This window comes from Schistocerca serialis, chromosome 10 (genome assembly GCF_023864345.2).
Source record: "Schistocerca serialis cubense isolate TAMUIC-IGC-003099 chromosome 10, iqSchSeri2.2, whole genome shotgun sequence".
NCBI classification, from domain to species: Eukaryota; Metazoa; Arthropoda; class Insecta; order Orthoptera; family Acrididae; genus Schistocerca; species Schistocerca serialis.
Window position 1 is genome coordinate 61,925,618 of NC_064647.1, and position 27,292 is coordinate 61,952,909.

Consider the following 27,292-nt stretch of genomic DNA (forward strand, 5'->3'; position numbering starts at 1 on the left):
GTAATCCTAGAATATACTCTGACTGTGGAGAAATGATGTATGGTGTTCCCCGAGGTTCAGCCGTAGGTCCACTACTGTTCCTCATATTTGTAAATGATGTTCCGTCTAGTATACAACAGGCAAAATTGGCTAGTTTTGCAGAGAACAGTTTTGCAGAGAACACTAGAATTACTATCACTCCATTCTTATGTGCAGAAACAGAAGAAATGGCAAAGAAAGTTCTTAAAACTATTATTAATTAGTTTTCTGCGAATGGTCTCACTCCCCAGTTTTAAAAAGACGCAACATATTCAATTCTGCACACCTGGAGGTACCGCACCAAGGTTAAGTGTAATACATGGTGAGGAAATAATAATTAGAGTGGAAACTTCAAAATTCTTAGATGTCCATATTGACAAGAATTTGAATTGGATGAAACCACATTTTGTAATTCCTAAAACAAATTAATACAGTGTAAATATTAGGGAGAGCTAAATGGGTAAGTTGACATATTTTGCATATTTTCATTCAGGAACATCACATGGAATAACATTCTACGGTAACTCATCTTTAAGAAAGTAAGTCTACATTGAGAAAAAAAAAACATGTTGTAAGAATAATATGTAGTGCTCACCCACAATCAGCTTGTAGGCATCTGTTTGAGGAATTGGACATTGACTACTGCTTCACAATATACACACATCAAATAAAGTTTTGCATCACCTCAGTTCCAATAGTTTCAGAACCTGTACAGGGAAATGGAATAGAGGTCAACATAAACATCATTTCTGCCCTTTTTATTGCTCATGAAAACCACACGTTGTATGTTGTACCACCATACAGTGAGACCTTCAGAGGTGGTAGTCCAGATTGCTGTACACACTGGTACCTCTAATACCCAGTAGCACGTCTTCTTGCATTGATGCATGCCTGTATTCGTCATGGCATACTATCCACAAGTTCATCAAGGTCCTGTTGGTCCAGATTGTCCCACTTCTCAACAGTGATCCGGCGTAGATCCCTCAGAGTGGTTGATGGGTCACATCTTTCATAGACAGCCCTTTTCAGTCTATCCCAGGCATGTTCAATAGTGTCCACAGTAGGAGAACATGCTGGCCACTCTAGTTGTTATCCTGAAGGAAGTCATTCACAGATGGGCATGATGGGGGCATGAATTGTTGTCCATGAAGATGAATGCCTCACCAATATGCTGCTAGTATTGTTGCACTATCAGTTGGAAGTTGGCATTCATGTATCGTACAGCCATTACGGTGCCTACAGGGACAACCATCAGTGGACATCGGCCCCACATAATGCCACCCCAAAACATCAGGGAACCTCCATCTTGCTGCACTCGCTCGACAGTGCGACTAAGGCATTCAGCGTGACCGGGTTGCCTCCAAACACTTCTCCAATGATAGTCTGGTTGAAGGCATATGCGACACTCATTGGTGAATAGAATGTGATGCCATTCCTGAGGGGTCCATTCGGCATGTTGTTGGGACCATCTGTACCACACTGCGTGGTGTTGTGGTTGCAAAGATGGACCTCACCCCAGACGTCGGGAGTAGAGCTGCGCATCATGCAGTCTATTGCACACAGCTTTGAGTCGTAACACGACGTCCTGTGGCTGCACGAAAAGTATTAAACAACATGGTGGCGTTGCTGTCAGGGTTTCTCCGAGCCATAATCCATAGGTAGCGGTCATCTGCTGCAGTAATAGCCCTTGGGTGACCTAAGTGAGGCATGTCATCAACAGTTGCCATATCTCTGTATGTCCTACGTGTCCGAACAACATCGCTTTTGTTCAGTCAGAGACGCCTGGACACTTCCGTTGTTGAGAGCCCTTCCTGGTACAAAGTAACAATGCAGACGCGATCGAACTGCGGTATTGAACCCTAGGCATGGTTGAACTACAGACAAAACGAGCCGTGTACCTCCTTCCTGGTGGAATGACTGGAACTGATCGGCTGTCAGACCCCCTCCATCTAATAGGCGCTGCTCATGCATGGTTGTTTACAACTTTGGGCAGGTTTAATGACATCTCTGAACAGTGAAAGAGACTGTGTCTGAGATACAATATCCATAGTCAACGTCTGTTCTCAGGAGTTCTGGGAACCGGGATGAAGCAGAACTTTTTTTGATGTTTACTATTAAAAACAGTCTTGATCAAGATTTATTTATCAAGGTGGCCGGTTTCGACCACTACTGTGGTCATCTTCAGACCATTGAGTAGGAACCTCTTTCTGTTGTAGTGATTTCACGGTTTAAATTTTTGGGCAAAGCCAGAAGTCACATGATGCTAAATCTTTTGAGTGACAGATGGCAGATGTGGACAGACATGAACATTTTCCAGCCAAAAACTTGCAAATCAGCTGGTCTCTTCCTCCATACACCATTTCACAAACATTGCAATACGCCCTTGTAAAATTCGGTGTTTACAATTCGCCTCGGTATGAACTCCGATTACACTGTCCTGTCAATGTTGAAAAGAATTTTCATCTCCAGTAATGGTTTTGGACATGAATGAATGTGGTCCTTCAACTGTGTGCAAACTGACACAAGACTTTCCTTCTGTTCACCACTCAAAAGTCGGGGAACAAATTTCGTGCTCACGCATCTTATTTGCAAATTATCAGTTAAAATGCTTTGCACGGACTCGTATGAGATGATTAGTTCATTGGTAAGCTCTCGAATAGTTATTCACCTGTTTGAATGAACAATTTTGCCACTTTTTTCACATTTTCTTCTGTTTTTGCGGTTAAAGGGCGTCCTGAACATAGCTCATCTTCTACCAACTCATTTCTGCTTTTAAATTGCTCTTATTACTTGCAAATAGTCTTCGGAGTTATGTCAGTATCGCCATACACCAATATTAACATTTTATGAGTTTCTTTGGTATTTTTTTGCAACTTGAAGCAGAACTTAATGTTCATGTATGATTACATTAATTTATTTAGTTTTATTTATTCTTCATAATTACAGCCTATTGTCTGAAAAGCTAAAATAGGCCATGCAGACCACATTTCCTAGGATAGTAATAAATTTATTTATAAACTATTTATTTCTAATACTGAATTTACGTCTACTACTGCTACAAAACTACAATAAAACCCTTAACCATACTACTACTACAAAACTACAATAAAACCCTTAACCAATGTTAGTAATACTAGGGTAAACCCTACAGTATCTATTCTCTGTTTGTTCAATTTTTTTATGCATCTAACTTGTAGATGGTTGTTTCTGCTACTGAATCTGCCCTCATACTACCCGCTCAGCAGCCACTGTCTGCTGGATTCATTGGGTGTCGGGCAGCAGGTCAGCAGCGCTTCCACTGTAGCGAGCAACTGCACTCATCGTTGTTGTGTCTTAAAGTCCATACTTCCACGATCACTTGCACCAGTGCAATGTAGATTCTTTGGACGCTATCTCATTCAGTGGTTGCCGTCCTCAGTTATCTTGTCTCTATCTGCAGAGTATGTTGCCCAGCCTGGATGGCAGGATGCTGACTTCCGGTCGAATGCCTCGTGAAGTCTTTCTTGGCCTTTCTTTATGCTGCGGCTACAGTATTGTCCGAGCTGCACCAGATCGACTCACTCCTTAGTGCTGCTTTGTGAACCGACATCCTTAATACCTGACACAGTAAACGCAACTTCACTCTATCGTCTCTGGCCGCTAACTGTCAAGTCGGAACATGTTCCGACTTGCTGTTCCCTGTCTCGACGCATCATCTGTAACTTGATGCTGCACGACTCAATGGCTATCGGAGAAAGTACACCGAATGGTTGTAGCATCAGCAGTTGCTGTTAAAAAATTCATTTGCCATATTTTTTGATCACACATTATACATAGCTAACTGTGAACATCACAAATGCCACGCCACCCTTCGTCACAGCGAATCTGCACCACCTAGCAGTCTCCTCTCCTGACAACCCTCAACCCCCCCCCCCCCCCCCCCAATCCCCACAGGGCTGTAATATGATTAGTGTCATAGTCATTTGTTTGGCCACCTATTGAGAAGGATTGCAAGACATTTACCCACCAGTGGAACAATACGAGGTGTGATCAAAAAGACAGATTTAGAAAAAAAATCTTTATTTATTCATCAACATCAACTTTTTCCCTCAGATATAACATACTTGTGCCAGCACTTTTTCAATCTTGGAAACACTTCTGCAACTCACTTTTTGTTTTGGTGTCCAGCTCCTCCAGTCATTCTGTTTTTATCTCATCAATGGTGGCAAATTGATGTCCTTTCATGGTTCTCTTCAGCCTCAGGAATAGCAAGAAGTCGCAGGGGTACATCTCGAGTGAGTATGGTGACCGAGACAACATAAATGTTTTGTTTTTTGCCAAAAACTCAGGAACAAGTATTGAGGTCTGAGCATGGACATTATTGTGAGGCAATTTCCACAAGTGGTTTTGCCACAATTCTGGTCATTTTCTTCAGATTGCTTCATGTAGATAGCACATAACTTCGAGGTAGTATTCCTTATTGTTCGTACAACCGTAAGGATGCGCTGCCCCATTGTAATCGAAGGAAACGGTGAGAAGAACCTTCATATGTGATGAAAATTGTTGAATTTTTTTGGTCTTGGCTGTTCAGGCAGTTTCAGTTGAGAAGACTGGGCCACGGTTCCTACGTCATACTCATATACTCACATTTTGTCACCTGTTTGTCATGTCATGTCTACACGATGTTGATTCTTGTCAAAATTCAACAGTTTTAGAACAAACTTTGCTGCTACACATTTCGTGCCCAAAACATCTGAAAAAATTGCTTGGCATGAGCCAGGTGATATGCTGACACCATCAGCAACCTCTCTGATGGTGATTGGGTATTTTCCAGGACTATTTTCTTTTTTTTCTTCCACATTCTCATCAGGTACTGGTCTGCCTCCAGGGTGGTCATCATCTTCAATGTTTTCCCAACCCTCTTTGAAATATTTACATCACTCATAAACTCCTGTCTTACGCGTAGTAGATTTACCAAAAGTCACAGTCAACATTTTGAATGTGGTGCACCACTTTATTCCATTTTCCAAGCAGAATGTAATGCAAATTCTTTGATCCACCTTTTCAAAAACAAAAATTCACCAAGCAAAATTCACCAGCAAACATGTATAACCCTTTTGACTGTTAACAACGAACTAAATATTCAAGAAAATGCAAACATATATCAGGAGCATGTGTAGCAACAAGATGGAAAAAAAAGGAAGTTTGGATGTAGAAAGCTCACGAAATTTAAAAAAAAGTTCCATTACTATTTGATAACACCTCGCATAACTTGGCACATTCTGCTCAGTACCTTCATCTCACTGACAGCTGATGAGTAGTATATGAGGTAAGTTAGAAAAATATCTGACTGTATTTTGTTAAATTAACTGTTGGTGGATTTCTACCCAGTGCACTTGCATGATCCGACTTTGAACCTTCGTGCACATGTGTGAATTTTTTCTCACCTGTCAATAATGTTAGATGCTGGCAAGTAGCAGTTCAGTGAGGTAGTGGGCAATGCTCACGCGTTTTTCATTGCAAGGGAAATGACAGAATGACTGGAGAAGTACTACTGCATCAAATTTTGCCAGAAACTGGCCGACAGCCAGGTGGAAACTACTCGGAAGATTCTCACGGCTTTTGGTGATGTTGCTGTGTACATCACACAGATTAAAGAGTGGTACAACTGGTTTAAAGATGGCTGTACATTGATGAAGAGCAAGCTACGCTCTGGTCGGCCATCGACATACCAAAATGACGAGGTCATTGCCAAAGTGAATGCTGTGGTGATGCGGGACCGTCACGTGACTGTCAGAGACATTGCGGAAGAGTTTGGCATCGGCACATTCCATTGTGACTGAAGATTTGGCCGTGAAGAGAGTGTCCGTGAAATTCGTGCCAACGCTGCTGACAGCGTAGCAAAAGCAACTTTTTGTTGAAGTCTCACAGGACATATTGGACACCACAAACAGTGACTCCAACTTGTGAACACTATAATCACCGGTGGTGTGGCCCGGGTGTATGGGTACGATTCTGAAACCAAATCCAGTCGTCACAGTGGGAGCATTCCTCATCACCGAGACCAAAGAATCCCTGCCAAGAGTGCAGCAACATCAAAGTGACGGTGACTGCTTTCTTTGATTGCTGCAGTGTGGTACACCACAGGGTCAATCGATCACCAAAGAGTACCGTGGGGATGTCCTCTGTTACCTATGTGATGCTGTGCACCACAAGAGACTGGACTTAACGGTTAACAGGAAATTAGCACCTTCATCATGACAATGCTCAAGCACATTCCTCCCACTTGATTCAGACTTTCTCGGAAGGAAAAAAAAAAAAAAAAAAAAAAAAAGAGAGAGAGAGATTCCTGTTCTATAACGGGCTCCTTAATCTCCTGATTGGTTCTCTGTGACTTCTAGCTATTCCCAAAACTCGAAAGGTCATTGAAACGAACACATTTTCAGACAAGAGAGGACTAAGAGTCGGATACTTTTCTAACAGACCTCATAAGAGAAGGAGCAGCGACTATTTTTCAAAGTAGATGCTTTTTCTCTTATTTAGACACACAAAGTAATCCAGAAGTAATTTCTGTGATCATCTGTTTGAGTATATTAGGGGCCAGCAGTTGCTGCTTATGCCTGTTAATGTGTAATTTGACTTGTTCTACATCCCTGAAGGTTGTCCTTCATATGGGGTTTATGGAACACCATCGATAAATAATGAGCAAGTCTTCTTTCTCTTTGTGCTAATTTGTCTGGCCTGTTTTCTGTTTACAGGAATGTACAGAAGAGGTAGAGGCAGCTGCAGTATGTGCTGAAATGAAAGACATTGAAGAACCAGTAAGTAATATTAAAGTAAATATTTCCAGAATGAGATTTTCACTCTGCAGCGGAGTGTGCGCTGATATGAAACTTCCTGGCAGATTAAAACTGTGTACTGGACCGAGACTCGAACTCGGGACCTTTGCCTTTCTTGGGCGAGTGCTCTACCGTCTCAGCTACCCGAGCACGGCTCACGCCCGGTCCTCACAGCTTCACTTCTGCCAGTACCTCGTCTCCTACCTTCCAAACTTTACAGAAGCTCTCCCCAGTTCGAGTCTCGGGCCAGCACACAGTTTTAATCTGCCAGGAAGTTTCATATCAGCGCACACTCCCTTTAGTTCTATTATGACTGAGCGGGGTGGCACAGTGGTTAGCATACTGGACTCACATTCGGGAGGACGACGGTTCAGTCCCACGTCCGGCCATCCTGATTTAGGTTTTCCGTGATTTCCCTAAATCGCTCCAGGCAAATGCGGGGATTGTTCCTTTGAAAGGGCATGCTGATTTCCTTCCCCATCCTACCCTAATCCAGTGAGACTGATGACCTCGCAGTTTGGTCTCTTCCCCCAAAACGACCCAACCCCAACCCACAAGCAAGCAGTTCTATTACCTCTTGTCTGTCCTTTGTTGCTGTATTGATTTCTGTATCTGTTTTTTCTTTATCTACCTCGTAATGTCCATCTGCATCTCTGACTTCGGTTTATGACTCCACAGTTGCTAAACCCATGTATTATTACTATTCATTACAGCATTTGTGCTGGACTGCATGGCACACTGTAGTTATAGTTGCAGCCACTCCACGTGCGTCACATGTTATCTACCTGTCAACCTGACTGCTGAATTACTGTTCAATATATTTTAACTATCGAGTTACCATTTTATCCCCTAATCCATTCACTCCACTTCCACAGAGTGTTCCTGTCACAATGCCAAGTGATGTCTGTTATAGTTTTCTGTCTTCCAGGAGTGTTGTCCCCCAAGGTATGCATGCAAACTTCTTTGAAGTTTGAAAGTTAGGACAGAGGTACTGGTGGAAGTGAAGCTTTGAGGGTGGGTCATGAGTTGTTCTAGGACAGAACAGGTGGTAGAGCACTTGTCCATGAAAGACAGTTTTCCCAGGTTTGAGTCCTGATCCGGCAGCCAATTTTAATCTGCTAGGAAGTATAGAATCTATTGTTCTTGTTATTGCGTGGGTTTCAGTCTGAAGAATGGTTAGATGGAGTTCTCCGCACTAGTCTTTCCTGTCAAAACCTCTTCATCTCTGAATGACTACCACACCTACATGGATTTAAATGTACTTACCGTATCATCCCCCCTCCCACAACCCCCCACCTCCCCCCGCCCACACACACACACACACACACACACACACACACACACACACACACACTCATTCTCTCACTTGGTTCCTTTAGCAAACTGAATTAATTCATTGATGCCTCATGATGTGCCCAGTCAACCAGTCACTTCTTTTAGTGAAGCTGTGCCTCAAATTTCTTTTTTCCACAGTTTGCTTCAGTACGTCCTCTGTAGTTACTTGAACTATGCACCAAATCTTTAGCATTTTTCTGAAGGATCACATTTCAAAAGCTTCTATTCTCTTCCTGTCTCAGCTACTTATCACCCAAGTTTCACTTCCTTACAAGGCTACACTCCAGACAATTACATCTACATCTACGTCGTCATCGATACTCTGCAAATCGTATTTAAGTGCCTTCACAATAATTCTCTATTATTGCAATCTCATAGAGTGTGCAGGGAAAATGGACACCTATATCTTTCCATGCGGCCTGTGATTTGCCTTATTTTATTATGGTGATCATTTCTCCTGATGTATGTCGGTGTCAACAAAATATTTAAGTATGTGTAGGAGAAAGTTGGTAATTGAAATTTCGTAAGAGGATTCATCTGCAACGAAAAACGCCTTTGTTTTAATGATGTTCACCCCAAATGCTAAAATGTAGTCTTTGGTTAGCCTACCCCACAAAATTTTCTGTGTGTTCCTTCCAATTTAAGTTGTTTGTAATAGTAACTCCTAGGTATTTAGTTGCATTTACAGCTATTAGATTTGACTGATTTATTGTGTAACTGAAGTTTTAATGGATTCCTTTTAGAACTCATTTGGATGACCTCACACTTTTCATTGTTTAGGGTCAATTGCCAATTTTTGCACCACAGAGATATCTTTTTTAAATTGTTTTGCAATCTGTTGTGATCTTTAGTAACTTTACCAGTTTATAAACGACAGCGTATTTGCAAACAACCTAAGACAGCTCCTCAGATTGTCTTCTAAGTTGTTTATATAGATAAGGAACATAAGAAGGCCTATAACACTAACTTGGGGAATGCTAGAAATCACTTCTGTTTTACTCAATGACTTTCCATCAATTACCGAGCGAGGTGGCGCAGTGGTTAGACACTGGACTCGCATTCGGGAGGACGACGGTTCAATCCCGCGTCCGGCCATCCTGATTTAGGTTTTCCGTGATTTCCCTAAATCACTCCAGGCAAATGCCGGGATGGTTCCTCTGAAAGGGCATGGCCGACTTCCTTCCCCATCCTTCCCTAATTCGATGAGACCGATGACCACGCTGTCTGGTCTCCTTCCCCAAATAAACAACCAAACAATTTCCATCAATTACTACGAACTGTGACCTCTCTGACAGGAAATCACGAATCCAATCACATAAGGGAGACAGTATCCCATAAGCACACAGTTTCACTACAAGCTGCTTGTGTGGTACAGTGTCAAAAGCCTTCTGGAAATCTAAAAATATGGAATCAATTTGAAATCCCTTGTCAATAGCATTCAACACTTCATGTGAGTAAATAGTGAGGTCCCAGAATGTGGTTCGCAGGAGAGCTTCTGTAAAGTTTGGAAGGTAGGAGACGGGGTACTGGCAGAAGTAAAGCTGTGAGTACCGGGCGTGAGTCGTGCTTCGGTAGCTCAGTTGGTAGAGCACTTGCCCGCGAAAGGCAAAGGTCCCGAGTTCGAGTCTCGGTCGGGCACACAGTTTTAATCTGCCAGGAAGTTTCAAATAGTGAGTTGTATTTCACAAGAACGATGTTTTCTAATTCCGTGTTGACTGTGTATCAATAGACCATTTTCTTCAAGGTAATTCATAATGTTCGAACACAATAAATGTTCCATAATCCCACAGCATGTAAATGTTAATAATATAGGCCTTTAATTTAGTGGATTACTCCTACTACCTTCCTTGAATACTGGTGTGACTTGTGCAACTTTCCAGTCTGTGGGTATGGATCTTTTGTCGAGCGAATGGTGGTATATGGCTGTTAAGTAGGGAGCTATTGTTTCAGTTTACTCTGAAAGGAATCTAAATTGTATACAGTCTGGACCGGAAGACTTGCTTTTTTTAAGTGATTTAAGTTACTTCACTACTCTGAGCGTATATACTTCTACTTACTCTTGTTGGCAGCTGCACTTGATTCGAATTCTGGAATATTTACTTTGTCTTATTTGGTGAAAGAATTTCAGAAGGCTGTGTTTAGAAACTGTGCTTCGGCAGCTCTGTCGTTGATAGTATTTCTGTCACCATCAGGCAGAGAAGACGTTAATTGTATCTTGCCAATAGCACACTTCACATACAGCCATAATCTCTTTTGATTTTCTGCCAGGTTTTGAGACAATTTTTGTTGGAGGACTATTATAAGCATCTCGCATTGAAGTCTGCGCTAAATTTCAAGCTCCTGTTAAAGATTGCCAGTCTTGGAGATTTTGCATCCGTTTAAATTTGGCATGTTTTTTACATTGTAATGACTCGTTTCGTGTACCAAGGATGATCAGCTCCATTATTTGTTAATTTATTTAGTATAAATTTCACAATTGCTACTGACACTATGTCTTCGAATTCAAGTCACATCTGGTCTACATTTACATTGTTAATTTGGAAGGAGTGGAGGTTGACTCTCAGGTAGGCATCAAGTGAATTTTTATCTGCTTTTTTGAATAGGTGTATTTTTTGTTTATTTTTGGAGGATTTGGGGTTTACAGTATTCAGTTTCACTACAATAACCCTGTGTTTACTAATACCTGTATCCGTATTGATACTCGTTATTATCTCAGGATTATTTGTTACCAAGAGGTCAAGGTGTTTTCACAACCATTTACTGTTTGCATGGGCTCATGAACTAACTGCTCGAAATACTTCTCAGAGAATGCATTTAGCACAATTTCAGGTGATGTTTTGTGTGTAATTCCAGATTTAAACTTGTATTTTTGACAACATATTGAGGGTAAATTAAAGTCGCCACCAACTATAACTGTATATTGGGTTGTTGTTGTTGTGGTCTTCAGTCCAGAGACTGGTTTGATGCAGCTCTCCATGCTACTCTATCCTGTGTGAGGTTCTTCACGTCCCAGTACGACTGCAACCTACATCCTTCTGAATTTGTGTAGTGTATTCATCTCTTGGTCTCCCTCTGCGATTTTTACCCTCCACGCTGCCCTCCAATACTAAACTGGTGATCCCTTGATGCCTCATAACATGCCCTACCAACCGATCCCTTCTTCTAGTCAAGTTGAGCCACAAACTTCTCTACTCTCCAATTCTATTCAATACCTCCTCATTAGTTATGTGATCTACCCGTCTAAGCTTCACCATTCTTCTGTAGCTACACTCCATACAAATACTTTCAGAAATGACTTCCTGATACTTAAATCTATACTCAATGTTAACAAATTTCTCTTCTTCAGAAATAATTTCCTTGCCATTGCCAGTCTACATTTTATATCCTCTTTACTTCGACCATCATCAGTTATTTTGCTCCCCAAATAGCAAATCTCCTTTACTACTTTAAGTGTCTCATTTCCTAATCTAATTCTCTCAGCATCACCCGACTTAATTCGACTACATTCCATTATCCTGGTTTTGGTTTTGTTGATGTTCCTCTTATATCCTCCTTTCAAGACACTGTCCATTCCATTCAACTGCTCTTCCAAGTCCTTTGCTGTCTCTGACAGAATTACAATGTCATCGGTCAACCTCAAAGTTTTTATTTCTTCTCCATGGATTTTAATTCCTAATCCGAATTTTTCTTTTGTTTCCTTTACTGCTTGCTCAATATACAGATTGAATAACATCGGGGAGAGGCTACAACCCTGTCGCACTCCTTTCCCAACCACTGCTTCCCTTTCATGTCCCTCGACTCTTATAACTGCCATCTGGTTTCTGTACAAATTGTAAATAGCCTTTCGCTCCCTGTATTTTACCCCTGCCACCTTCAGAATTTGAAAGAGAGTATTCCAGTCAACATTGTCAAAAGCTTTTTCTAAGTCTACAAATCCTAGAAACGTAGGTTTGCCTTTCCTTAATCTTTCTTCTAAGATAAGTCGTAGGGTCAGTGTTGCCTCACGTGTTCCTACATTTCTACGGAATCCAAACTGATCTTCCCCGAGGTCGGTTTCTATCAGTTTTTCCATTCGTCTGTAAAGAATTCGCGTTAGTATTTTGCAGCTGTGGCTTATTGAACTGATTGTTTGGTAATTTTCACACATGTCAACACCTGCTTTCTTTGGGATTGGAATTATTATATTCTTCCTGAAGTCTGAGGGTATTTCGCCTGTCTCATACATCTTGCTCTCTAGATGGTAGAGATTTGTTAGCCCTGGCTCTTCCAAGGCTGTCAGTAGTTCTGCTCTGTCAAACTCTTCATGCAGAATCGTATCTCCCATTTCATCTTCATCTACATCCCCTTCCATTTCTATAATATTGTCCTTAAGAACATCACCCTTGTATAGACCCTCTATATACTCCTTCCACCTTTCTGCTTTCCCTTGTTTGCTTAGAACTGGGTTTCCATCTGAGCTCTTGATATTCATGCAAGTGGTTCTCTTTTCTTCAAAGGTCTCTTTAACTTTCCTGTAGGCAGAGTCTGTCTTATCCCTGGTGAGATAAGCCTCTACATCCTTACATTTGTCCTGTAGCCATCCCTGCTGTCGGGTATGTGTTTGAAATCCCACTCAAGTTTTCTTTGAATCTTTAAGCAATTGTGTCATCTTAATTGGTAAGAGGATCCAATTATCACTGTATTTTGGTTGCCAAGAATGACCTGTGCCCATATTAACTCAGAGGAACTATCTACTTCAATTTCTCGACAAGCTGAACTACTTGTAACAGCAACAAGCATGCTACCGCCAACTGTGTTTAGCCTATCCTTTTGGAACACCATTAGGTTCTTCGCAAAATTTCTGGCTGAACTTATCTCTGGCTTTAGCCAGCTTTCAGTTCCTATAACGATTTGTGCATCAGTGCTTTATATTAGTGTGTGGAGCTTTGGTACTTTCCCAACACTGCTACAACAATTTGCAACTATTATGTCGATGGTTCGTGTACCTACGTGCTTCCTGTGTTTGGCCTGTATCCTATGTGACTGAAGCCCTTCTCGTGTTTTCCCGAGACACTCTAACCTAAGAAACCGTCCAGTCCATGCCACACAGCCCCTGCTACCCATGTAGCCACTGCCTGTGTGTGTGGTGGACTACTGACCTATTCAGCAGAACCCAAAATCCAACCAACCTATGGTGCAAATTGGGGAATCTGCAGCCCACATGATCACAGAACTGTCTGAGTCTTTGAATCAGACCCTCCACTTGGCTCTGTACCAGAGGTCCTCAATAGGTCCTGTCGACTATGTTGCAAATGGTGAGCTCTGTTTTCATCTCCCGAGCAAGACAGGCAGCCTTTACCACTTCTATTAGCTGCTTGAAACCAGAGAGAATCTCTTCTGATCCAAAGCAACACACATCATTGGTAACAATGTGAGCCACCACCTGGAGTTGGCTGCACCCTGTGCTCTTCATGGCATCCAGAAGGAGCCCTTTGGAAAAGACCTCCTCACACTTAAACTTATATTAGTTGTTAAAAAGTTCCTCCTTTTCAGAAATTCCTTTTTTTGCTATAGCCAGTGTACATTTTATATTCTCTCTGCTTTGGCTATCATTAGTAATCTTGCCTTCCAAATATAAAAACTTATTTACTGCTTCAGCTGTCTCATTTGCATATCCAATTGCCTCTTCTTCTTCAGGCTACGTCAGTCCACTGCTGAATTACAGGCCTCCTCCACATGTTTCTGTTTTCCTCGGTTTTAAGCCACTTGGTAGCATTGTGTTCCAGCCGCCAGCATCACATCATCTTTTGGGGCCTTCCAATGCCCCTCTTGTTGTCTCATCATCTCCAGTGAACAATTCTAGGAGTCCACAAGCTGTAATCTTGTAGAGCTACATACCCAACTCATTGCTACTTCAATTTTCCATTTCTCTCTGGGATGTCTGTTACTTTTGTTGTCCTTCTAACGCCCTCTGATTGAAATCTTTCCACGAGGCAGACTCCTACCATCTGTCACTCTATAGCTCATAGGTGCACTTTGGCTTATGAGCTCTTGCCTTAGTAAGAGTCAGTTTCCAGGCCGTAAGTTGGGACTGGTAGTATGCACACAAGCCCAACCCCTTCATCCACGTCATGGAAGAAGGGCATTGGCATGAAGTAGTGGGTTGCCTGTAGGGGTGAAGTACAGTTGGGACTATGTGTGCCCTGAGACTACTACAGTAGCTGTGAATGTCCTGCAGGAGCCCCGAAAAGAGATTGCCAATGGGGCTCTGGTGAAACTACTGTAGACCCTGCGAGCCACTAGTGGATAATCCATTTGCTTTCAACAATCGAACGAGCCTTGAATCAAAGCCAGTGCTAAAAGTGACAAAGCCACTGAGCAGATCTGCCAGGTGTGATGGCAGAAAGACAGATTTGTCCGAAGAAATATATAAGAATCAGGATTATTATTGGTGTCTCCTCGGAAAGAGATGCAAGAATCCAGATTACACAGATAGTGACAGAAAGCAGGGTGGCTTTTCTTCTAGAAATCCTGGAATTCTCAGGGAATTACATGTTATCTGGAAAAATGAGGGAAAGCTCAGGGAATTTCAGGAATTTCATAAAATCTCAGGGAATTCTGTGTTTTTAACTTAACACTGAAATTTAATTTTAATATAGTTTTATAAGTCACAAATTTTAAAATAGTTAATGCCTCAGAGTACGTTAATTAGACGAATGTTATTTCAGATAAATTATTGATATTCGAAACTTTGGTGAAACTATCAATTATAGCTGTATACAGGTTGGGAGGGAAGTAACTATGTATCATTAAATGCCTGTTTGGTTTTTAATTTTGATAAAGTAATATTGGAAGTAGCACAGACATACAGAACATTAAATAGAATAGTTGTTCTTTATGCCGCGTAGTACCAACGGTGGCTGCGAGAGGTGGTTCACTCAATAGCAACAAATATGGCCGATCACCTTAGAATTAGAGAATGATTACAGAATGCTTCATGCTATGTGGTGTGGAATTTGATTGTTCTTGTGCAGAGATCGTAGCATATGGTGAAGGGAAGGAATGCCACAATTTGTGTGGACACAATAAAGAATTATCACATGAAGCAAAACACAAAGCAAATGGCCATAGTTTGGTAAAGGATGCAGCAAAAACAGCTCATCTGTCCATTCCTCAGTGTCCTGAGAATGTGAGGATTGTTAAAAACATGTTCAGTCATAACCCAGGGAAATTGACATTCCAGGTAGCTTGTGTGTGTCAGGTGTTGAATAAAAAATTAAACTTTTGACTATGGAAACCCCCTTATGTGCAGCAGCTGACACCAGAAGACTGCGACTGCAGACTGTAGTATGGGGAATTCATGTTGGATTGGTACGAAGGTTGGCCTCAGTTGTTTCACAACATCCTCATTCCATGTACAAGATTTCATCAGTTGGCACAGTTGCGATTACTGGGTGGCACAGGATCCTAGAGGTATGCATTCTCATCCAAAAGTGAACCATGTGGTGTGGAATAATGGCTACAAATTGGGCCATATCTCCTGCATGTCAGTACAAACAGGGAACGCTACCTTCAAATTCTTCAGGACTGCCTTTGGCCCACAGTATCTGGATGGGAAAATACTGACAACATTATCTTCATGCAAGATGGCACACTGCCTCACTTTGCAAATGTCATGTTGAACTGGCTGAATAAGAAGTTTCCAGGATGTTGGCTGGGGAGACATGGGCCTCATGAATGTCTTGCAAGAAGTCCAGACCGGACACCCGACTTTTTTTTCTTTTTTTTTATGGGGCTGGGCAAAAGAGGTGGTGTATTGGACAAAACCTCACACATATGATGAATTGGAAGCACAGATTCAGGAAGTTATTACCAACATCCCTCACAGTTTCCTCCAGAAAGCTGTGAATTCCATTCCAGGTCTTTTGAGAGATTTAACAATGCCACAGGTGCCTACATCAAAATTTAATGGACTTTTAACCTATGCAGTCATATTCCCATATAATGGTGTACATACTGTATTAATTTCAAATAAATTAAATACATAATTGCTTTGTGCCCCCCACCCCACTATCTGTATATCGGCTGGCTGAGAGGAGGAAAGGAAAGTCGTTGTTGTGGTGCGCCGCCCCCCCCTCCCCCCCCCCCCCCCCCCCACACCGCTCCCACCCACCCCCTGTTAATTTATCAGGAGCTTCTTATGAAACCGTCTTCCATCTTTCTCCTCATACCTGGAAACCTCAAGGATTTTTTTTCCAGGTTTGGTAAGCCATCCTGTAAAGGAATATACTGATAATGGGTCTAAGTAAAGTAAGAAAGAAAGGGAATAGTAGTAAGGTGTTGGAGAAAGGATGTAAGATGAGGTGGTCAGAGACAAAGAAGAAATGGTCTCACAAGAACTGGCAAGTAAAGTACTTACTGTGGAGAATGCAACTAATAGAATAATTAAACTTAAGGTAACAATGGAAGGAAATATTCTTGATGTAGTCCAGATTTGTGATCCCCAAATAAGATGTGAAACAGATGAGAAGGAAGAGTTTATCACTGAACTGCTCTAACATCTAACAAGACTGGAAATGATAGAAGAGGATATGAAACAGTAATAGGAAGCCACAGAGAAAAATCACAGAAATCTGGAAGGTGTGGTATTATTAGACATATGATGTGAAATAAAGGATAGAATGCTGTAAGAAAAGAGATAGTCAAATGTTTACCAGATACTGCTGGAATTTGGAAGAGAAATCCCATAATAGACTATATCATAATAGCTGAAGAAATTGGGAGATGCCTGACAGAAGTGAAAGTCATAACCATCATTAATCTTGACAGTGACCACAGGCTATAGGTAGAGATACAGAAGAAAGAAGAAATTTGGAAAAGGTGTGTATGGGGGAGGGGGGGTTGGTGAAAATAAAGTGCTGGAAACTGAGACAAATACAGGGAAAAGATTAAGAGACAGATTCCTAAAGATGAGAGGAAGGCTGTAGAGCAAGAATGGAGGATTTGTAGAACAGAAAAAACAGTCTTCGTTGCACAAGACAGGTTTATTTAATCTTCACATGTGATGCATTTTGCATGTTCTAGGCATCGTCAGACAATCTGGGGAAATAAAACTTGTATCAACTTAAATTGCTATTAAGGCAATAATAAATGAATAAATTAAAAATAACAAGAGGAAGACATACACTGGTCTATGGAGCACAGGGTCACATGTGTGTTTCAGGGAATGGTGAGGGTATAAACTTCAGCTCATAAAATAATGCACCATAGCTGAGCTTACTGATAAATATTCTTGCTAATCATAACTGAGGTGTCAAACGTGATTGAGAGTTCCATAGAAGTGGAAGGTAACAGCCAGATAGACACTGTCAATGCTTCATTACACATAAATGTATGATTTAATGAAGGGTTGACAGTGGCTACCTGGCTGTTACCTCCCAGTTCTGTGGGACTTAATTATATTATAGTTAGCATGAATATTTAATGGTAAGCTCAGTTATGGTGCATTATGTTGTGAGCTGAAATTTATACTCCTCACCATCTCCTGAAACACAAATGTGGCCCTGGGCTCCAGAGTCCTATCGGTGTATATCTTCATCTTGTTATTTTTAATTTACTCATTTAATATTGCCTTAATAGCAGTTTATGCTTATGTCAGTTTCTAATTTCTACAGATTGTCTGATGATGCCTATAACAGGGGAAATGCATCACACATGAAGATTAAATAAACCTATGTTTTGCAACCACAGCTGTTTTATTTCTGTTCTAAAGATCTATTATGGTTGGTGCGCAAGTGCCACTGTGGTAGTCATGGAGTGAAGTGATCTTAAAAGAATGGAGGTGCTTCCAACAGGCCTTAGTCAAGGCTGCAGAAGAAACATGTGAAAGGACATCAATAAAAGTCAGACACAAAGAAACCCCATGGTGAAATGAGAGAATTGCAGAAGCTGTCAATAAGAATAACAATGCATGGAGAGAAGGGTTGCAAAAGAGAAAAGAGCATAACATAACAGAAACAAATGGAAATGGCTAAGCAGAGCAGCAAGGAATATGATAAAATTGGCAAAAATGATGTCTTTGGAAAATTTCATGAAACAAGTAGAAGAGAATTTTAAGGATGAAAAGAGGATATTATACCACATATTAGGCAACAGAAGGTAGCAGAAGAAAATACTTCAAAAGCCATCAACAAAGAAGGAAAACCCATGTGGGAGGAAGCAGAAATATGGAAAGCAAGGAAAGAATACTTCCAAAAACTTTTTGAAGGACAGCATGAAACAAATATGGGTGATGAAAGAAGTGACACCATCACAGAGGAAACAGAAAGAGAATATTTGCAGATGTTGGCTGTAGAGAAAGCTGTATGAAGTGAAAAACGGCAAAGCTCCCTCAGTATATGACATCGCAGTGGAAATGATCAGAGCTATAGGACCTATTGGAATTCATTGGCTGTGTAGAATAATGAGGATAGTATAGATGTGCAGAAAGATTCCTGATGATTGGATACAGTCAATTATTGACCTCTCTTCAGGAAGAGTAACAAGGCTCTCTGTGAGAATTACAAAGGAACAGCACTGCTGTGCGACTGCATGAAGATTGATGAAAAGATAGTTTTACAGAAAATCAGGAATAAGATAGAATCACAATGAAGAGACCAGCAACAAAGATTTTTACCCGGAAGGTCAACTATAGGTGCTTTATTTTCAGCCAGACAGGCTGTAGAAAAGAAATGGGGATTTGGGGAAGACACCACAGATATAGATATAAAAGAGGCTTCTGAACTCCACCATTTCTGGTCCCAAGCCCGGGGCCTCATCTCGCAAGTGATGAGGAAGGAGGAGGGGGAGAAGTAACACCTCACAAAAAAAAAAAAACCTGGGTCCATCTGGCTCCACATGGTAGCAACCTGTGAGGTGCCCTGCCTAAGGTTACAGGTGAAGCCCCTAAATCCAGACACATCTGTGTGGTAGCCACCTGTACTCTGGTCAGGGTCTGTTGGCTCTGTGAGCTCGGCTGTGATTGAATCTTCTGGAACTGAAAACTTCAGTAGAAATTATGTGAGATCCTTCATGATTTCACCACCAAAACCTCAACACAAACCAATAATCATGAGAGAACAATGGGAAAGAATCCACTACCCTGGGCCCCAGTCAGTAAGACTGGGTAATAGACCTGATCATCGGATTCCAGGGGATCAGGCATGTCATGAAGAGAAGAATCGTGGTTCTCAAAAACCCTCAAGACAAAGAGAATATTTTACATGGGAACACTCAACACAAACACACTACTGAAGCCAGGTAAATTGAAACAATTAACAAACACCATGGATAATTTCATCAGAATTATGGCAATACAGAAAACACGATTCGCAGATGAGAACCACTTTTATTTGGAAAATTACAGAATATACAAGGGGAAACCAGACATAACCATTCCTGGAAGTAATCTCAAACTCTTCGGAACAGGATTTGTAGTACATAAATCGATACTGGACTCTGTAATAGATTTCAGCTCAAAATCAGAAAAAATTTCAACACTCACTATACTATCTGTAAACAAAGCCTGTACACCAATTAGTGCACATGCCGCCACAAATAATTACAAGAAGAAGAACCCAGAGATAATAGAGGAATTCTGGGAAGATCTGGAAGAAACTACCAGCAGAATCCCCAAGAATCACATAAAAATGTTACTAGGGGATTTCAATGCCTAGTTAGATAAGGAAAGAAAATTTCGAGACATGACAGGGAGTCACACGGCCCGCAAGAGAACAAACAAAAATGGAGAGAAGTTGATAAATGTCTGCAGGAATTTTGAACTGAAAATCATGTCAGCACAATTCCAGAAACCGCACAGAAAATTAGTAACTTGGAAATCCCCTAAAAATGCTCTAGGAGAATTTCAGATAGACCACCTCGCAATATCCATGAAAAATGCTAGAGAAATAATGAACATAAGAACTAGGAAAGGAGTTTTTGAGTTTGATCTTCTCCAAATCAAAGCAAAATTTATACCCAACAGACAAATCAAGAGAACAAAAGACATTTCAGAACAGATGCAGAGTACCTGCAACTAAACAAGAAAAAAAATAATAGAAGGAATTACGAAAATCAACAGCAACAACTGGACAGAATTGTCAGAAAAAATGAGAGAACTGATAAAATTGGGGCTACCACCGAGAAAAAGGAAACATCAATGGTAGAACATGACATGCGACAGAGCCATAGAAGACAGAATACAAGCCTGGAAAAAATTTAACAGCCATAGAACACAAGAAAAATGGGAAGAATTCAACAGGATACAAAAAAAAAAACCCCTCCAAAAATAATCCACACACAAAAAAAAGGCTACAAAAACAGCAGGTTGAAGGAGATAAAAGAGGACTTCACCAGAAACAACACACGGAATTTTTACAAAATATTCAGAGAAAATATGACAGGATATTGACCTCCAAGCTCATACTTCAAAAGACAAGATGGAACATTGGAGACAAATCCGAAGAAAAACTGTGAAATATTAGCTCGATACTTTGACACATTACTCATCTGCGATGAACCAAAACAGAGATTACTGTTTACAAAACCAGAACCTAACCAGGACTCTGAACCTCCAACACATGAAGAAATAGTGAAATAATAAAATCATTAAAAAATAACAAAGCACCAGGAGAAGATGGACTGATTGCAGAAATATGGAAATTAGATCATGAAAACATTACACCCAAAATACACAGAATAATCAGAAACATCTGGGAAACAGAAAAGGTGCCAGAAGAATGGAAGTCAGCCCTAATGCATCCCCTCCACAAGAAAGGAGACAAAACAATTTTCCTCGTAGTTTCTTCCAGACCCTAATAACTATAGAGGAATTTATTTACTGCCTGTAACATACAAAATTCTGTCCAAAGCTCTGTTAAATCACCTACAACCTCAGATAGATACACATATCAGAGAGTACCAGTAAGGGCCAAGGAAGGGAAGATCTTGCAGTGAACAGATCTGGTGTTTGAGAACAGTATTAACAATGAGAAAGTACAGAAACACCACAATAACATTTGTTGTTTTCACGAAGACCTACGATTCCATAGACAGAGAAACACTTTTCAGTACCCTGGAGGAAATGAAGGTAGAAAAGAAGACCAGAAATTTACTCCAGGAAACATTAACAAATTCTAAATCCAAACTGAAGTTCATGGGAGAGATCTCGGAACCGTTCGAAATCAAGACAGGAGTGAGACAGGGAGATGGTCTGTCATGCACTTTATTTAATGCAGTTTTAGAGAAAATAATCAGGACATGGGACAAAGGAGTCAATGGGGTAAAGATGGAGAGGCACAAAAATAGAACCATCAAAATAAAAGTCTGGCCTTTGTCGATAATATATCCATCATAACAAATAACAGAAAAGAAGCCCTAGAGATACTAAATGAAATTGCAGCCAGAACAGAACTACAAACTTCGTATGACAAAACCCAGTACATGGACACAAAATCCACAGACAGAAACCCACTGGTAACAAAGTATGGAAAGATAGCATAAATAGAAAGTTTCAAATACCTGGGAGAGATTATACAGAAAACTAAACTCTACAGCCAATGAAGAAAAAGTTACAAAGCTTACAGACTTACATGGAACCAATACAACAAAAGAAATATTTCTGTTAATGCCAAATTAAAACATTACAACACAGTAGTCTTACCAGGAGCCTTGTATGCCTCAGAAACAACAGTAATCAGGGGAAGAACGAAAATCAAGGAAATGGAAAAGCAAGAGAGGATAATTCTGAGAAAGATCTGTGGGCCAGTTCAGAGACCGGGGACCTGGATAAAAAGACCGACAAAAGAACTGTACTAACAGGCAGAGACAATCACAGATACCATCAGAAAAAGAAGGGCTAAATTCTATGGGCACATTTATAGGATGAACGAAAATAGGCTGATCAAGAAGATTTTTAACATAGCGATGAGTAATACGATGAAAACTAACTGGACAAAGGAAACCATGGAAGACCTCAAGAAACTAAATATCTCCACAGAAGAAATAACAAACAGAGAAAATTACAGAGAAAAAAATCAGGAAACAGAAATTCGAGGAAACACCAAAAGAGAAGAAACCAGGTAAGAAGTGGACAGAAGAGAGGAAGAAAAAACACAGTGAATATATGAGAGGTTTGTGGCAACAAAAAAGAAAGAGACAAAAAATGTGCCATGAAAACTGATCGGTGTTTCAATGCTCTCCTAAATCGGGAATTAACGATAGATTAGTGATATGCTCTGATTATTTTCAAGAGAAGTCCCAAATTATGTATTTGCAATCGTTTTAACTTTGTTCATTATGCTTTTAGATTTTCTGCCTTCCTGCTCTATATGATGTACAAAATTACGATGTCCATCCAAGAATATCCCTAGCTATTTCATTACTAGGCTTCTTCTGACTGTTACTACGTTTAGTTCAGTGGCATCACCTGGGGGTGTGCGGGTCATGTGTCGACATCTGAATAAAATTGGGAAATTATAGAATTATTCTTAATCAGCATAAAGTATGTTATGTCTGTGATTTTGCTTAGTAATTCTTCAACTGAACTATCTACCACCAGCCTAGCACTATGCAGTATGCAACGTGCTAAACATGAGCCAAAGCATGGCTTCGCTTGGCATGGCTTTTCCACTGAATCGCTCAGTGTGCAAGCTTCAGCTCTGTCCACAGGTTGACCAGAGTGCAGCTGAGGTGTTTTTTCTTTTGACAATGACTGGGCACATTGCTGGCTGGCTGACTGCTGTTATGTTGCTTACATCTTGTATTTCTTGGGTATGTGAAGATTGTGGTAGTTTTGAAATAGGTGGTGAAAGCATTGTGCAAAAACTGTTACACAGTTCTTTTTCGTTATCTTACACAGAGAAGAAATAAGTTATTGACAATGGCATACCATTCTCTACTATAACAGTATCAACGTAAAGGCAAAATGCGGTTCTATGGGAAAGGGATTTGAGAGGCATTTTCGTAAGGAGTTGTACAAGTTATAAGATTGACTCTGTAGCTATGATGTGATGAACAGAGTTTATTGTTGGACCTGTTTGTTATTTGCTACAAAGAAAACTGTTTGGAATAAGCAGTGGTGTTGTGATTTAAATTGTCTTAATACTGCAGTGAAGAAACATGGCAAGTCTGAAATTCACCTTTCTACTTTTTTAATATACAAAAGATTTATTACACAACCTGTTAGAATTGACATTCTTTTGTGTTCTCAACGAAGGGCAGAAATAAAATAGCACACTGAGAAAGTGAGAAAGAACAGGAAAATATTGAACAGATTAATTAATGCAGTTTGTTATTTAGCAAAACTGGAACTGCCCTTTTGGAACAACAAGGAAAATTCAGAATGTGTGAACAGAGGAAATTACATGGAATTTCTTCTTGCAGATGCTGAGTTTGATCCTCCACTGAAAGAACATTTAGTAACTTCTGTAGTTTTCGATGGCACATTGGGAAGCATTCAAAATGATTTAATAAATATGGTAGCCGAGGTTTTTGGAAATGAAATATGTAATGAAATTAAGAATATGGATTTTGTTTTTGTTATGCTTGATGAAATATAAGATACAAGTAACAATACTGTACGTAACGTGAGGCAATACTGACGCTACGACTTATCTTAGAAGCTAGATTAAGGAAGGGCAAACCTACATTTATAGCATTTGTAGACTTAGAGAAAGCTTTTGACAATGTTGACTGGAATACTCTCTTTCAAATTCTGAAGGTGGCAGGAGTAAAATACAGGGAGCGAAAGGCTATTTACAATTTGTACAGAAAACAGATGGCAGTTATAAGGGTCGAGGGGTATGAAAAGGAAGCAGTGGTTGGGAACGGAGCGAGACAGGGTTGTAGTCTCTCCCCGATGTTATTCAATCTGTATATTGAGAAAAGCAGTGAAGGAAACAAAAGAAAAATTCAGAGTAGGTATTAAAATCCATGTAGAAGAAATAAAAACTTTGAGGTTCGCCGATGACATTGTAATTCTGTCAGAGACATCAAAGGACTTGGAAGAGCAGAACATCAACAAAAGCAAAACGAGGATAATGGAATGTAGTCGAATAAAGTCGGGTGATGCTGAGGGAATTAGATTAGGAAATGAGACACTTAAAGTAGTAAAGGAGTTTTGCTATTTGGGGAGCAAAATAACTGATGATGGTCGAAGTAGAGAGGATATAAAATGTAGACTGGCAATGGCAAGGAAAGCGTTTCTGAAGAAGAGAAATTTGTTAACATCGAGTATAGATTTAAGTGTCAGGAAGTCGTTTCTGAAAGTATTTGTATGGCGTATAGCCATGTATGGAAGTGAAACATGAACGATAAATAGTTTGGACAAGAAGAGAATAGAAGCTTTCGAAATGTGGTGCTACAGAAGAATGCTGAAGATTAGATGGGTAGATCACATAACTAATGAGGAAGTATTGAATAGGATTGGGGAGAAGAGAAGTTTGTGGCACAACTTGACTAGAAGAAGGGATCGGTTGGTAGGACATGTCCTGAGGCATCAAGGGATCACCAATTTAGTATTGGAGGGCAGCGTGGAGGGTAAAAATCGTAGAGGGAGACCAAGAGATGAATACACTAAGCAGATTCAGAAGGATGTAGGTTGCGGTACGTACTGGGAGATGAAGAAGCTTGCACGGGATAGAGTAGCATGGAGAGCTGCATCAAACCAGTCTCAGGACTGAAGACCACAACAACAACATGAGGTGCTTGTGGCAATTTGACACTTATTGCCATCCTTCAAGTTAATGGAACACTGCAATACATTGGTCTTCTATAATTCTTCTGGAATCACTGCATATGATGAACATCATATCATATTGAAATACTTCCAGTCCACTTATGTTACTGCTCTCATGCACCTTCAGTAGTATGGGCTCTAATGCTACATCCCAAAACTATGGAACACCCACTGATCCCTGCAGACAGTCTTTTGATACTGTGTATGTAATTTACTTTCTTGGGCATATTATAGATGCATGACTCTCACGGCAGTAGCCATCCAGGCAGTTGTTATAGCTCCACTAGACACCCCCAACACCCTAACGTTAACAAAGAAATATGGCCACCACAGGTTATCCAAAGTGGCATTAATATTGGTCGTCATCGCTAGAGTGTACGTAGAATGAATGTTTGTTGTTAGCGAGTTTGCCTTATTAATTTTGTCTTGCTTCATCTAAAACTGTACCGGTTGGGGGCTCATCCCATGTAGTTGTCTACGATATTGCAATCTCTTGCATAATAGTTTTTCAAACATCTTACCAAGTACTGTCAGAAGACAAATTGTCTGTAGAATTTGAGTATCATTAGATTGTTGTCTTGGCATTTACCAATAATCACAACTTCAGCATCCTTCCATGGTGCATGGACCCCTCCTTGAAAGACATGCATTGTATGGCTCAAACTAGTAAATATCTTATAGGTCACGTAAGGCTTGTATTACTTCAGCAGGGATGTGATCTGGTCGAGATTTTTTTCTTTTCCAATCTACAAATTATTTGTCTAATTTCTTCTTGTGTGAAGCGGTATGCAGGCTTACTGTTTTTATAGTCTTTGCACAACATTGTTTGTAACCTACACTGATCTTCTATCTCATCGTCATCACCAGAAAGCACAGGGCAACTGACTGTGCCCAGCTTAGTTACCTTCCCATGATTTCTTTTGAGTGTGGACAAGACTGTTGGTGATTGTATTTCCTTGGAGACTGTTGTGTATGCTGTTCCCTCAGATAGGTTCCTAAGTTAGTCATAGCTTCGTAGTATTCCTTGTTTTTATCCTGTATTTTCAGAGCACTTCTTGATTGCCCATATCTCCACAGGGTCAAAAGCTTTTTTGTAATCTATAAAGACCAGATGAATCCTGATGTTATACTCATTTCCTCAAGGAGAAGACAAATAGTGTGGATGTCATCCTTAGTCTAAAAAAGTATCCAAAATTGCACTTGCTCAACAGATTGATAGAAATCCAGTTCTCTTGCAAGGGGTTGTTAACAATTTTATTCAGGAGTTGTTAAAGCTGTGATAAAAAATGAACTGGGCAGTGGTTCTTCAAGTTTTCCTTATCACACTTTTTGAAGAGTAGTACCTCTTCAGCATTTTTACATCTCACTGGTATTTTTCCTGATTTGAAGTGCTTGTTTTTAGTATCCTCACAGCTTCCAGCAGGTTACGTCCCATAGTTTCAGCATTTTAGTCGTCATCATAGCCTCCCCTGGGGCTTTATTGATTCTTAGTTGTTCACATGCATTTTCAGCTTCAGCATTGGTTACTTCCAGGTCTCTCTCCCTCTCCCTCTCTCTCTCTCTCTCTGTGTGTGTGTGTGTGTGTGTGTGTGTGTGTGTGTGTGTGTGTGTGTGTGTGTGTGTGTGTGTGTGTGTTGGGGCTTACGGGCCCTCAACTTCAAGATCATCAGTGCCTTGACACACTTAAAAGAAACGAATGTGGAAAAATTTAGTAAAATGGAAGCATACACGCAAAGAAAGCGGGAAAAGATGGAAAATGCTGTATAAGGAAATAAAATGCAAGGAAAACGGGAAAGGAGCATCAAGGATGACACAGGAAATTGTCACTGTTGGCCACTTATGTAAAATATGGACGAGCCAGTCACCCTGTGAACAAATTAATACCCTCTCCCTAAAATATTAGTAAAAACATTGGACAGGTCACAGAAGTCTAAAACTTTAATCACATTTGTTTGAGTATTTCCTAAAAGAGATGGCAGATCCACGGGCAAGTCAGCCACGGACTGCTGGACAGAAAATAAAACGCAATCCAATAAAACGTGGCACACAGTGACCTGGACACCACAAGTACCACACATTGGAGGGTCCTCTCGCCGGAGCGTGAAGCATGCGCCATAGGACTGTGGCCTATCTGAAGCCGAGTGAGGAGAACCTCGCCCCGTCTACTGGGCTGGGAGGAAGTACACCACAGACACGTTGTGGGCTTGACTAAACTGAGCTTATTGTCAGTTATTTCCAGTGACTCATCCTCCCACCGACGCACGACTCGTGAGCTCAACAGCGAGGTGAGTGCGTGCAGGGGGACGGCACACTGAGATACTTGCGGATCGAGGCACGCCTCGCCTCCTCGGCTGCGAGATCTGCCCTT

At 40.7% G+C, this 27,292-nt stretch overlaps 1 protein-coding gene across 13 annotated transcripts in view; it reads left to right on the forward strand.

Moving 5' to 3' along the window:
- The window catches only part of LOC126425244 (zinc finger protein 501-like), a 236,486-nt gene that overhangs the window by 13,731 nt on the left and 195,463 nt on the right, over positions 1 to 27,292 (forward strand). For all 13 annotated transcript variants that reach the window (XR_007576273.1, XM_050088214.1, XM_050088205.1 and 10 more), the window contains exon 2: positions 6,756 to 6,818. Coding sequence is in view for 12 of the 13 variants with exons in the window: in XM_050088214.1 (XP_049944171.1) it covers positions 6,756 to 6,818 (63 nt within the window). In the remaining variant the exon portion in view is untranslated. The remainder of the gene's footprint in view (positions 1 to 6,755; positions 6,819 to 27,292) is intronic.